The 13,653-nt window shown below is 33.6% G+C and overlaps 1 protein-coding gene across 10 annotated transcripts in view; it reads left to right on the top strand.

Moving 5' to 3' along the window:
* LOC123691509 (trafficking kinesin-binding protein milt) overlaps window positions 1-13,653 on the top strand; it is a 42,110-nt gene that overhangs the window by 1,751 nt on the left and 26,706 nt on the right. For 2 of the 10 annotated variants that reach the window (XM_045635949.1, XM_045635948.1), the window contains exons 1-3: window positions 1,869-2,095; window positions 3,644-3,748; window positions 7,980-8,084. In XM_045635949.1, the coding sequence (XP_045491905.1) occupies window positions 2,008-2,095; window positions 3,644-3,748; window positions 7,980-8,084 (298 nt within the window). In that variant the 5' untranslated portion in view covers window positions 1,869-2,007. Of the gene's footprint in view, window positions 1-1,315; window positions 2,096-3,643; window positions 3,749-7,979; window positions 8,085-10,755; window positions 11,275-12,935; window positions 13,621-13,653 lie in introns of those variants that run through there. The other 8 variants (XM_045635953.1, XM_045635958.1, XM_045635947.1 and 5 more) reach the window with 7 other exon arrangements.

Raw genomic sequence — 13,653 nt, forward strand, 5'->3', positions numbered from 1 at the left:
TTTTTTCGTGTGTGTTTGACATAATATATGTTTCGGTTATATGAATAGAATTATTGTAAAACTTGAAATAAAGTTTATGAAGAGTATTAGCATGTAATGTAAATGTAACGTTAAATTTAAGTATGTTTTGAAAGATATAATAGAAAAAATTGTTTCACCTATTATATAATTAGTACCTACTTAAACCTCAATAGTGGTATATATCGCCCAGTTAATTCATTATTATAAACAATGATGGGTTAATGAAGGTATGGGAGTACCTTTAATACTTTTTTGTATGTTATTTTCTTCTAATCACTAATGCAATGCTTGTTATTCAGCAAAGTTGATCACAAATATAATGTTCATTGTTACGTATGTAATAGCGTGGATTTTTATATGAATGTTTTTACAATCCTTGTATTGGTTTATTGCGTTTTATTAGTTCAATTATTTTGGCAAGAAAGAGCGTTCGATAATGCATACATTAGCCACTATTAGGTCACTGTTTGGGGTGAAGTAAATGTAAACTAAATTTATCATCAATTGCTTTAATGTTAAATGTATATTTTGAATGTATTAAATTGAATTTATGCTATTCTATGATATATTTAGAAATGTATTCTCATTTCTCAGATAGTATTACAAACATTTTGGCACAATCCATTTGTGTTAAATCAACACATTTGTAACTGTAAAATAATTTAAACAAAACACAAGTGGTTACTGGTTATGGTTAATTCTATAGCTTCTTTATTTACAAAGCGGGTTTTCTGGATCTCGTTTCCTATTTGCAAGGTCGATATGAATAATAGAAGATAACGGAGGTGACCCCTCTATGGAGGCGATGCCAAATATTGACGACATCCTTATTTTTATTAGTTTGAATGAGTGCGTCGAGTCGTCGACCGAGCCGCCTTCACAGCTGAACTGTGCGTGTGGCCTCGTATCTATTTTGTTTGCAGCGCTCTTAATAAAACATTAAGTATTGTTAAATATTATTTCCGTATAAATGTAGTTGCATCTGATAACCAGGATGGTCGCATTCTTATTGTTATTAAAATCTGCTAAAAAGAAGGTTCAGCCTAGGTGATGAATAGCTTACTGAATTCTCCTTTCAATTCACATAATACATATTGATTTCAGCTCACATAAGAACACTTTACACAAGAACTATGAATAGTACACGTACAATATACATATTTGTTTTGGCCATGTTGTTACAGTTGCATTCAATTTATTAAACATCTTCCTTGATAATTTAGAAAATTTTTACCTTGGCCTTGTTCTACAAATACAGAGCATGAGCCTCTTGAAACCATTGGTTTTTTTAATGCAAATTTTGGGCTTTATATTGTCATGCTGAAAATCATATAAATGCTATCCAGCTAACCCAGAAGTTGTAAAGGGCTGGTTGACTAGTAAGTACATAATTATTTTTTGTGAATTTAATTAAATTAAATGGTAATAGGCAAATCTTGCCTTCTTCTTACTTCTATGCATTTGGTCCTAAGGACCTTTAATCAGATGGACTAAGAAGAAAATATAAATTAAACTGGTTTCTTTTTCATATATTATTTACAAACATATTTTTGTTGCTATCAGGCCATCTTTTATTACCCTGTTGCTACCATCTCTGTATTACACATCTCTAAATTTCCATTCATGTAGGTACAACAATCCTATAACCATTACAATGCACAATGCTAAAAAGAAGACTTGTAAATGTAGAAATAATTTAATTTTATCGTTGCTTATAGTTATGTTCATAAGAAATAATAATGTGCATTGTCGACCGTGAATTATATGTATTATCGAACTTGGTGACGTCGGTCTCATTATCATGTATCTAGATTAGGAGACATATGATTATAGGGGACGCTATAACACAGTGCACGTACACACAATTTGATGCGAAAGAATACATTTGAATGTGAATTATTTGTTATTTTTAATGAAATTTTGCAACGATTACGCTATTTTTTGTGCGTGCAAGCGTGAAGAGAGGGTTCCGTATGAAACATAATTATGAGTGAGAAGCGTTATCGGCCGCGTCCGCCAAGACGCAACGATTTGCATGACAAGCGCCAGGACTTGCTTTTCGCCTGGAGCGACGGTGAGTTCAATCATTCTGAATCTTTGGTGTGACGGTTATAGTAATTGTTGGTATAAAATACTACATAATGCTGATAAATTGCGCGTGCAAATTAACCGAGATCTGAAACTGGAGCACAAAAGTCAAACATCTGTGAAAACAGATATTGGGAACGCGAAAGAGCTCGACGCTCGTTATAGAACATTAACGTCTTGTATTTTTTTGAATATGTATTACTAAATGTGGCATTGATTAATGGCTCGTTTGTGATAAGAACTCACGTGGATTATTAATATGTATACCTACTAAATTTATGTATTTCTATTATTATATGATTTGTCATCAGGATAATATTATAAGTTATAAATAAATCAAATTTACCTTTTTCTCATGATTAAAGGATACCCTAATTAATTCAGACATTCGTTTTAGAATGGGCTACACGAAAACTAATCGAAGGAAACAAACATTGTTTCTGGGAAAGAACTTAAAAGCTAATTATTTTCATATAATATCTCCTCCGTTTAATTATGTTGAAAAGATTGCGAACCAGTTACATACGTTGTGGTGAGTTTGGTTGTACATTTCAAGTTAAAGTATGTAATTTAACTAAATTTTTTTTGTCAGTACACCCAGTATAAATATATACTCATATACCTATCAAATTGAATGATTATTTATAAAAGTACTATTAAGGATACAGGATATTCTGTGTAATTTAGAAATAATGCCTTTGTATTCCATAATAGGTACATTCAGGTGGTTAAGTAAATTCTGTAATCCAACCGTAATTTTCATTCCGTTTTAAACTACGCGACACCTCTTGTCGGTATGCATAGTTGATGAGAAGATATCAGTAAATTAGCTTTCTTAATTTATTTGGCCACTCCGATGTTGTCAGTCCCCGTACTGTTGTTATAAAGTAGGTAATTAATAAGAAATAACTTACTTTCTCTTGTTAGATTAAGGCGGTGGCCGACGCTGGAATAATATTGATAATGAATATCGTTTTTGCTTAATTAGTATGATCGATATAGAAATTTCTTGCAGTAAGAGGTGTTATATAATGACCTTCCTGCTGCATGTACATATCTAAAGTGACATTTTTCCAACATGATGTAACGATACATGCATTTCATTGTAATTATATTTGAGTATGCAAAATTTATTACCTACATATTTATTTGCATCTCGTATCCCTACAGAATGCAAAGCTCCCAGAATATAATTATTATAGGGTGCAGGCCCCGCAAATGTCGCGGTCAGCTTAGTCAGGTTCGTCGGGAGGGAACTATTGATTTTGTCTGCAAGCTCTAAATACTGCTAGTATACGTCCGTGTACAACTAAGTACTTCTATACGCGTATAGACCGCATTGCGCTCAAGTTCAGTTCTCCAGTCACGAGTCACGACATGGTATTCAAACCTGTAGCTTTCTAACAGTTCATTATCTTTCCAATTTCCCTTTATCGAGAAAGTACAATAGTGAGAAGTAGTTGTAATAACAATGCCATTTTCGGTAAGATATGCATCTATTAATTAACTAACATGCTTTATTATTTGTTGTCAGAGCTGTGCAATAGCGAGGAGGTGCCCGAGGTTGAGATCGTCAGCCTTCTGCAGGAACATATACCAAAGTATCGATTACGAGCCGACAGCTTAACTCAGTTCGGAGGTACATAATCATTTTTAAGATAAAAATTATAAGTTATTCCAAAATAATATTATAAAAATGATATGAAAATTACGATGTACTATAGGCGTACAACGGAAACGCAACAATTCTCTCCTGATATACTATAGTACAACAAATTGCAATATGTATACCTAATTGAAACAAAACTGAGAAAAAGCTTGAGATATCGAGATATAAAAACCCACAATAATAGTAAAAGTAATTCACAAAAGACCGTTGTAATCGTAGTACGAGAATCAGTTGTCGGAACCGAAAGGTCTTTGTCTCCATTGACTGGAATTGAGCCGACAAACGCTAACACTAGCGTCTGCACATGAAGTTTCTCGTTTCATTTATATGATTCCATGTATAAAATCTTCATCTTCGCTTTCTATTGAAAATTAAGACAATTTTACACGAAACACATCAACTGTAGTAAAATATTATATAAAATTATGCAATTTATTAAAAATAGGTCTACATACTTCACACCTTCATTTTGCAATATATTATGTATTCACAACTTTGATTATTGTTGTATAAATTTTACGCAGTGATATAATATGTATTTAGATTATTTCGTTCATATTGCCAAGATTGCATCTCTCTGAATGTTAACTACAAACACTGAATATGAGCAAAGTACACTTTGATTAATGAATAAAAGAATCGGAAATCAAGCAAGAGCACTATTTCTTTTACCGTTCATGTCGGTTCATCTATTTAAAAACTTATTACCTACTAGCTTCCGCCCGCGACTCCGTCCGCGCGGATGTCGGTCTTCGCGTGGATGGCTTATTTCTCCATTTTGAGTAACTCTGACAATGACATCTTATAAATATCTATTGGACCCAAATACGGCTAGGCCTATAATAATACACAAAGTGTGTTCGCGGTTCTACAGAACAACGTCTATGGATAAAACTGAAAAATTAAGATAAATTTTTTTCTACGTATTTTTCCAGGATAAAAAGTATCCTATTTTACGCCCAGGATAATAATTAATAAGGTATAATTATACCAAGTTTCATCGAAATCGAACCGTTAGTTTTCACGTGATGCCTTCACATACAGACAGACAGACAGATAGACAGACAGACAAAAATTTTTTTAATCACATATTTGGGTTTGGTATCGATCCAGTAACACCCCCTGGTATTTATTTTTTCAATATTTTCAATGTACAGAATTGACCCTTCTACAGATTTATTATATGTATAGATATAGATATGACTTCTTTAGACTTTATTCTCTCAATACACAGTAGAAAAAGGTATATTTAGAGCCTAATAAAATTCGAGTAAACAAATAAACACAGTTGTGTATCTGATGAAAGATGCTTTCATTAACGAAAATAAGAGTAGAATAGAAAATCATAATGGCATTCAACGTTTTCTTAAGAAGGTTGTAACATCGTGAAAGATGTTAAATAGGCAAACAATCGGATCGTGACTATACTTGAGTAAGCGCTGCTTTATCAATATCTAAATGTCAAAGTTCCTTCTTTGTGCACCTCGGCTGCGTTTGTTGCCAAATAAAAATTTTAACATTATTAACCTAGGAGAGTAATGTACCTGTATGACAAAACCCATTATATTTGACCTTTTTATCATAAATTCCTAAGGAACATAATAATATGTAATTATGTAACTATTAAATATCGTCGATTATTATTGAATGTCGATTATACCTTCAGTATTGGATTTATTTTAATGTTATTTTGTTTGATGTTTACACTTTAACGTCTCAATTGATATCTTAAATTATGAACCGACGGAGATAAGCGTTGATAAATACTATTTAACCGTACGACGTTCCGTTACATAGCGTTCCAATTATAAAAAAAAAGTTGTATAAACGCTAGATGCACCAGGAATCATCTTAGGTATGCGACCTCAAGATGTTTTCTATCTATGTTAGCTCGTGACAAATTGATAGCTGGCTGTAGACCTCGTGCCATCCTTAGGTACCTTTTTTTCTCTTTAGCAGGTCTTTCCGCGTATAATAATAATACCTTCTCATATTTTAAGGGGACAGATGCATACGCCTCTACAAATTTTGTATTATAACAAACTGTTAAATAATGAATTGTTTTACCCGAGGTGTTTGTTTTTAATAAATTTGTTTGAAATTAAATGAATGGAAGCACATTTATAAATTTTATCTTATAGTATTACAAAAAGGTGTATTTTCTGGAAATCATTCTGCAAAAACCTGCGTTGACCTTCTCGTCGGCACTGAGTATCATTACGTAAGTTACTACGTAAAGTAGAAGTACTAGTGACACACTGAGTGCATTTCATTGAAAAAAAGGTAAATAGTTTTTTTTTTACTTGATTAATTAAAAATTTATATGTAATAAATTTATCCGCAGTTATATGTGCGAACATTGCGCTGTAGTTCTTCATGCATTTATATCACTTTGATGGTACCTTAAGTTAAGTAGGATAAGCTTAGAATGGGATACCCGGATAATTTTCATGAGCCTCCAAGAATTGACCCAAGCCGCTATCATCTTGTGTTCTTCAAGACGAACACAAGTTACACGCTGCTCTGATCCGCGGCTTAGATGAACAAAAATAGTTTAGATGAACAAAGTAATGATTTGTTCTTTGTATGTACATCCTTTTAAAATAACAACAGTCCTTTTCGGATCCATTATAGGAAGTAGGCATATATTGACTAGACTCTAGAGGGATGAACTATTTGTATGTTACGCTAAATCCTGCCAAACAAGAAAGATGATTATTATATTATTAAATGGACAAAGACTAATAATAATAAAGTTTTATTGCAATCAAGGTGTCCATTGTGCCGTCAGCTTTATTGTAATAGTTTAACCATTTTATTACGCGATGTCGACTGTTGGTTTAAATAATATTCTAATACAATGTTTCTTGAATAGGTTGGGATTTAGAATTTGTTAAGAATTGTCGTTAGCAGCAGTTTTGTTTTGAACAGAAGCTATTATACCTATGCAAATACATTATGAGATAGGGAAATTGGATAGATTTGCATTCAATGCAGAAAGTAAAGTGAAGTTTGTAAATTCTGTTCCGTGCCAGTTAGTGCACGAGGCACAGTTTCCGGCGCCGGCGTCGCCGATGACGCTATAAATAATGGTGTCTCATCGTGCGACTCATCGTCCGTTGACCAGTGCATTCCCGACCGGTCTCATGCGTGCCATCTGTCAACCCGTTACAAGAACTAGTAGGAGTGCACGCTGCACATCTAGTGCCGAGGATCGGTATGCGATAATGGGTCTACATTTCTGCGTACTTGTGAAAACATTGCAAATTGTATGCTGCCGTGTGCCGACCTTTCATGCATTACTTTTATTATCATGACAAGGCCAAAGATGTTCTAGATCATAATTAAGAAATTTGATGGAATGTTGCTATATTGTATCTCCATAGTGTCTAAAAGCAATGGATTAAAAATTCTTTCTAATGTTTCAGTGGGTATCTTACATGCAGTTGTTATATGTTTTAACTAACGATGCTTTTGTGGGGTAAATCTTATTCATAAATGCAGCCTTGTTTTATTTGAACGAATGATGTCATAAAGTCTGTCTGCTTTTTCCTCAAAAATCTAAAACAATTTATGTTTTATACAATAGATTGTATATTGTACGTATCTGAGCATCATTTTCTTCTACTTGCCTATAAAGACAATATTTTGGTCGTGTTGCGTAATCCACCTGAACTCACACAGGTGTTGGCGTTTAGGTCGAGCACACAGTCTGTAAAGTTTGTGAAGTTTAATCCATAACTAGCGACACCGAATCGAATATATTTCTATTAGTTAGTCACGTGATAACAAACAGGAACGGACTGGATTGAAAGTGGTTGGGGAATGTTGTAGGTGTGATTCAGCGTTCCTATGACGTAGCCGCTTCAACGATTCGCTTAACATTTAAATTCAACGCACTTTTGTAATTAAAATATTATTATTTTAATATACGTATACGTATCGGTGATTTCAATACACTACAATGGTGCTTTTGTTTCAAACTTTCTACTGTTAATGGTTGGACGAAGTGTTAATGTTTTTTCATTAACTTTCATATGGAAAGTAAATCGCTTACACGTAGATCTATGTGTTGATGTGTTTTATCTCATGTCTCATCAATCTTTCCATATTCGATATGGTGACATACTAACTATAATAATTTTATTCCGCCATCCATTAAAAAATTGCATTATATTTACGTGAATATTCTCACTTTTAGGTTACGAGAATCAAGATTGGTTCATACCTTCGCCGGCGTTGCCAGTCAACCCGGAAGACCTCGCTCTCACGCCTGACCAGATCAGGGAAACGCTCAACTATTTTCGTAAGTATATAATTGAAAGCCTATAAATATTAAAATGTATACCAACATGATAATGTCTATAAAATGAAAGTTGTTACAAGTTGAGTTAATTGTTTATTGAAGCGATAGCGGAAAGGTATGAATTAAGGGGAGTGAGCCACAAATAAACATGACAAGCTTTATGAAACGCATATCTCTTGTGTAACATCCGCTTCGTGTCACTTATGTTAAGCTCTGCATTCGATGCGTGTTTCTGTCACCATCACTTGGTCTCCGAGTGGCACGCTTACCAAAATAAACAAAGGATGCTGGTGGTCGGCATAGTTGTTATAAATAGTAATAAATCATTTCAACTTTAAAACTTTTATACGCCAGTTAATAGGAAGGTGTGATGACAAATAAACCTTCTTCTCCTTGATTCACTTTCCAGTCTGTTTTATTTGAGGAAATATTATGATATGATCTAAAATGAGAGTGAAATTTTATATTTACATTGACGATTGATAATTTTGTATTAAAATTTTCTGTATTGAAAAGACTAAACATAATTCTTTTTAACCGACTTCAAAAAAAGGAGGAGGTTATCAATTCGGCCGGTATTTTTTTTAATGTATGTACACCGATTACTCCGAGGTTTCTGAACCGATTTACGTGATTCTTTTTTTTGTTCGATGCGGGATGGTGTCGAATTGGTCCCATAAAAATTTTATTCGGATAGGCCCAGTAGTTTTTATTTTATGAACATTTTTGGCTGTATTTGTAAATGTTGCAAGTGCAAGTTTGAAGTCGGTTGTTTTTAACGCAGTTATCACTTGTTTTATTAATATAGTGTTTGTGAAATATATTTTCTAGCATTAAAATCTAGTTGGTTTTTGAGTGCGAGTTACATTTATGTAATGCAAGTAATGTATCGTGCAATGTATCATGTTACTGGTTGAAGAATGTGGTTTGATTTACAACACAACTTCACGGATATATCTATTGTCATAACAAACAAACCACCGATTACTACACAAACCACGAAATCACTTTCTATTTTAAATGCTGTCGTGTTAAGGATTAACACTAAGTACATACTGTATTTGCACGTATTTGGCAAATTGACGATTATATGGAATTTCTTTTTTCTTTAACGTTAGTCAACCTAAAATGTTAAGGTATAGGTTTATTTTATGTTATAACATATAATGTATCTTCATTTTTGTATATGAAAACCTTTATAATCTCAGTATTGAGGGGTCATTTACGTTTGTGGGTATTTCAATATTTAAATAGATAAGATTTATTAATTACCTAAAAATATAATTTAACGTTTAAAAGAATATTCTCACTGTGTTTCTTGAACCTTCCGTGAATAATAATAATTGCTGGTTGTTTACAAAAATGACATTTCCATTCCATAGGATTGATATTGTCAATGAAAATGTAAACAATAGTATTAATAGTAATATGTAAAAAATAGTGTTAATAGACTTTTATGTAATTTATTATTAACCTGTAAAAATGTACAAAAGAAGATGTCATAGTGGAAAACTTCCACAGATTTTTCAATACAAACCGAAATATTGCCTTCAATATAAGTCAAGGCTAAACAGAGGTCATGTTTGCACACACATAATAAGTTTTCTTGTCGAAGTAAATGATGCCTTGTAAAAGAGGTCAAATAATACCACATGTATTTTTATGGATATAAATTTTGGCAAAGAACCAAAGTCTACTGCTAAAGTCTAGTTTTAGACAATGTCTCCTTTAAATCTACAAGCTGGATGACCGAGATCTCATACCATAATGAACATGAAAAATTTATATTTATAAGGACACAAATACATTAATAATCGTTATTGGAAATGCATATTACAGTCTGTAAAATTATTATTCTTCAGCAATAGGAGGGTATTCATAAATTATGAGCATAATGTTATGATAATACTACTTACTTACTTACTTACTTAATATCCTAAGGCCCCTAGGTGGGGCAGAGGGCGTCGACAGTACATCGCCATGTATCCCGATTTTTGGCAGCATGTTTTATTTCGCTCCAGCATTTTCCTATAGACTTGGCCTCTGCGATGACAGTCCGACGCCAAGTTAACTTTGGACGGCCACGTTTTCGTTTCCCCTGGGGGTTCCAATCCAAAGCTTGCTTTGGTATGTGTTCCGGGTCTCTACGTAACGTGTGGCCAATCCACTTCCACTTACGGCGCTTAATCTGTTGGGCGATCGGTGTTTCGTTGCAGCATTCCCAAAGGTCGTCGTTGGAGATAGTATTAGGCCAGTAAATTCTGATGATGCGACGGAGGCAGCGGTTTACAAACACCTGCAGCTGGCGTTATGATAATACCTACTTAATAATTATTGTCTACCTATGGTTTATTTTAACGATGAAATGTCGCGATGCGGAAATATTTTGTAACGTCATACCTGTCTCGCTCGATAATATGATGAACATTAGTCATTATCATACCTACTCTGCACGATCTATAAATTGTATATTCTATTAATATATCTTCGTCTATTGTCTGAATCATTGCGTCGTCTGTATTGACCTTATAGTAATTTGTGTTTTGCAATTTCGGCTCGTGCAGAATGGAATCGAAAGATAGGAAAGTAATGGTTGAATAGATAAGAATTTTATTCAGGCGGTCGGTACGGCGTATTGTGGCAGTGAGTAGCGTGTGGTCAGAGCGCTTGCGCGGCGCCTCCGCGCGAACTCCAGTACCGGTCGCGCCGGTAGCCACGCGACACGCGTGCTCACCCTTCCGCCGATCGATACCGCGACACCCACCGCCGCCGCACCTCATGCACCCATACAAAACGAACTGCGCCAAACATAGAAAGGCACGGTGCACCGCTGCACCGTACGACAGACACCATAGCCGTCCCTTCACATCCTCCTTCTTTAGTCGCGTATCTTAAGGAATCCATGGGATTTATATACTTTATTTACTGTAATTAGTGACTATAAGACTTAAACATAGTGATATTAGCGATTCGGGTGTAACATACGGTAACTTTTATAGGATTTGTTTGATATTGAAATGACGTCCGGCATCGATTGCGAAGTATACTTATCCCACATGGTACGGATTTAGACGCAGAATCGCTGCTATTGATTGAAGTGTTCTGGATTCGGTACGGGAGACCGCGACGACGGCGCCCCGCATCGCGCAACAGCTGTGGCCCACCGCCACCCGATTTCTTTATCTTGACCGTGAGAGCAGTATAATTATTACGTTCATTGTATTCTTGTTATGTGTAGCTTGTTGTGTATGCTATACTACACATACTGCATTTTTGAGTAATCGTAAATAAAGTAGGCCTAGATTTTTTTATATACTGTTTGGGTTATTATGATTTATTTTATTTATAAATGTTTGAATTAAGACATGCTTTCTATCAATACATAAGTATTTTATTAATATAGTGCTTTATTTATTTTCTATTTTTTATGATATGATATAGGTAGTAGGTACGCGTATAATTGTATGTATTGAAATATTTTAACTGTAGTCAGTCAAGCATAGAATTTAATAAATAATTTATTATTAACTAATAATATATAATATACTTAAATAAAAAAAAATAGTTATTTTTGTGCTTAATTATGATTATACAATTTTCTTAAAATCAAATTTTATTTTGCTTTTATGGTAATGAGTGATTGTTGTCTTCTTATATTTTAATGTTAATAGCTTTTCATAGCTATTTATTTTTTCTAATCTTGGAACTTCTGAAGGAGTGTCCTGGGCAAGTGAGTGGGCTGGAGACAGGAAGTATAATTAAGTTATCGATCTCAGCAATTTAACCTGTTTTGTATTTAAGATTAATAATAATAATTCATGAAATATATAAAAAAAATTATTATGTAGGAACTATTGGTTTTTTTTATCTTTTTTGATGTTCCAAAAGATATACTCAAGATAATTAAGCAATCAATACATGTCAATGTTCAGTTCAACCTAAAAAAAAAATCCAAAAATAAATTACTGTTTACATTGCCATTTATTTACCCTGTTAATAATCTGTTTCATTTAAATGATTGCTAAGTATTAAATGGTCTCGTATAAAGGAATATGAAAACAAGATATTAGGTTTTATAATAATTGCAACTAATGAAACAATCAACTGCATTTTCATCATGGTCTTGGAAAATTTTTTACTACTCAATTTAAATGTTCAACACATAATTTTTAATTGTGCTGCAATACATTAATTAATAATAATGAATAATTAAATTTATTCATATTACAAAATCTACAAAGTTGAACTGGGGCCTTAGCCAAACGTCAAAACGCCAAGGAATAGAATACGCTATCCATAGAAATTGACATAAGCGTATGATGTTTTGCATAAGGATTCGGTCACCCTACCAACGACAACGACGACCACGAACAAAATTTTCATCCAGACGCAATTAAATAAAATTGTGCAAAACACAATTAAAAATGAAATTTAAGAATTTCCTGTCGTATTGGTGTTTGGAAAAAAAAAATTTGAGATCAATGGATAAACAAACAGGTTTTTCATAGAAACGGTGGCTCCTAGAAAAAAAATGTATTTAACCTTTTTTATAGATAATTAGATTATATACAATTTTGGTTCAGGTGATTGTATGATAAACTTACCGTCTCGGCGAAAATCGCAAAAAACCCTATTTCTTTTTATTAATTGACCTCGAATTTTTTTATTCCTGAGTACCAGAATGACGGGAGATTTTAATATTGATTTTGAACAAATTTCGGCAAGATTGGAACTTTGGTCGTGGTCGTCTGCGTCGTTGGTAGTGTGATCGAACCATTACCAAAATGTCATGAGCTTATGTCAATAATTAGCGTTAGCAGTTTCTATTCCATGGCGTTACGTACGTTTGTCTAAGGCCCCAGAACATAAACCTATGCTATGCTTGACAATTAATAATGCCTTAGTGCTATACCTAATTGATTTACTTTTACGGCTTCGTGTACAAGTTTTGCAAGTTGTATAACATTTTATAATTACATATAACGTGCATTTTTATATAGAACAAAAGTTTGACAGGTTCGCTATTAATAAATAATTATTACAGGTCTTTATAACGTGTGCTACTGTACCATACTGTTACATTACGATTCCATTTTACTATGCAGATGCGTGAACGTTATTAATTACAAACTCACTGGAAACTTTTATATAATTATCAATCTTATGGCATAGCAATAGAGTTAAAAATATAAATATAGTTCAATAGTTATGTTACCAACATTCAAAGACAAGCACATTTTAACCGCGTTTTGTAGTTAATGCTGTGATACGGACGGAAGTGGACGTCGGTCATTTATATTCGCGTACTGTCGCGTCGTTTCACATTCGTTTTACGCATTTTTCGCACTGCACTTGATCGTGAAAGTTTATTAACATTGACCCCAAATGCTGAAACCGTTACCGAAAGATATTGTAATGGTTTTAAGACAAAAGTGACTCGTGTAGCGCGATATAGTTTCAATACGTTCTGATTATATTCCCTCGGTGAATTGATAAGTGGATTAATCAGCTTGATGTGGTTCGTGGATGTGGAAAAGTGAGTGGTCTCGTGTGTCCGACACTGCATTAA

The sequence above is a fragment of the Colias croceus genome, chromosome 4 (genome assembly GCF_905220415.1).
Source record: "Colias croceus chromosome 4, ilColCroc2.1".
In the NCBI taxonomy this organism is placed as follows: domain Eukaryota; kingdom Metazoa; phylum Arthropoda; class Insecta; order Lepidoptera; family Pieridae; genus Colias; species Colias croceus.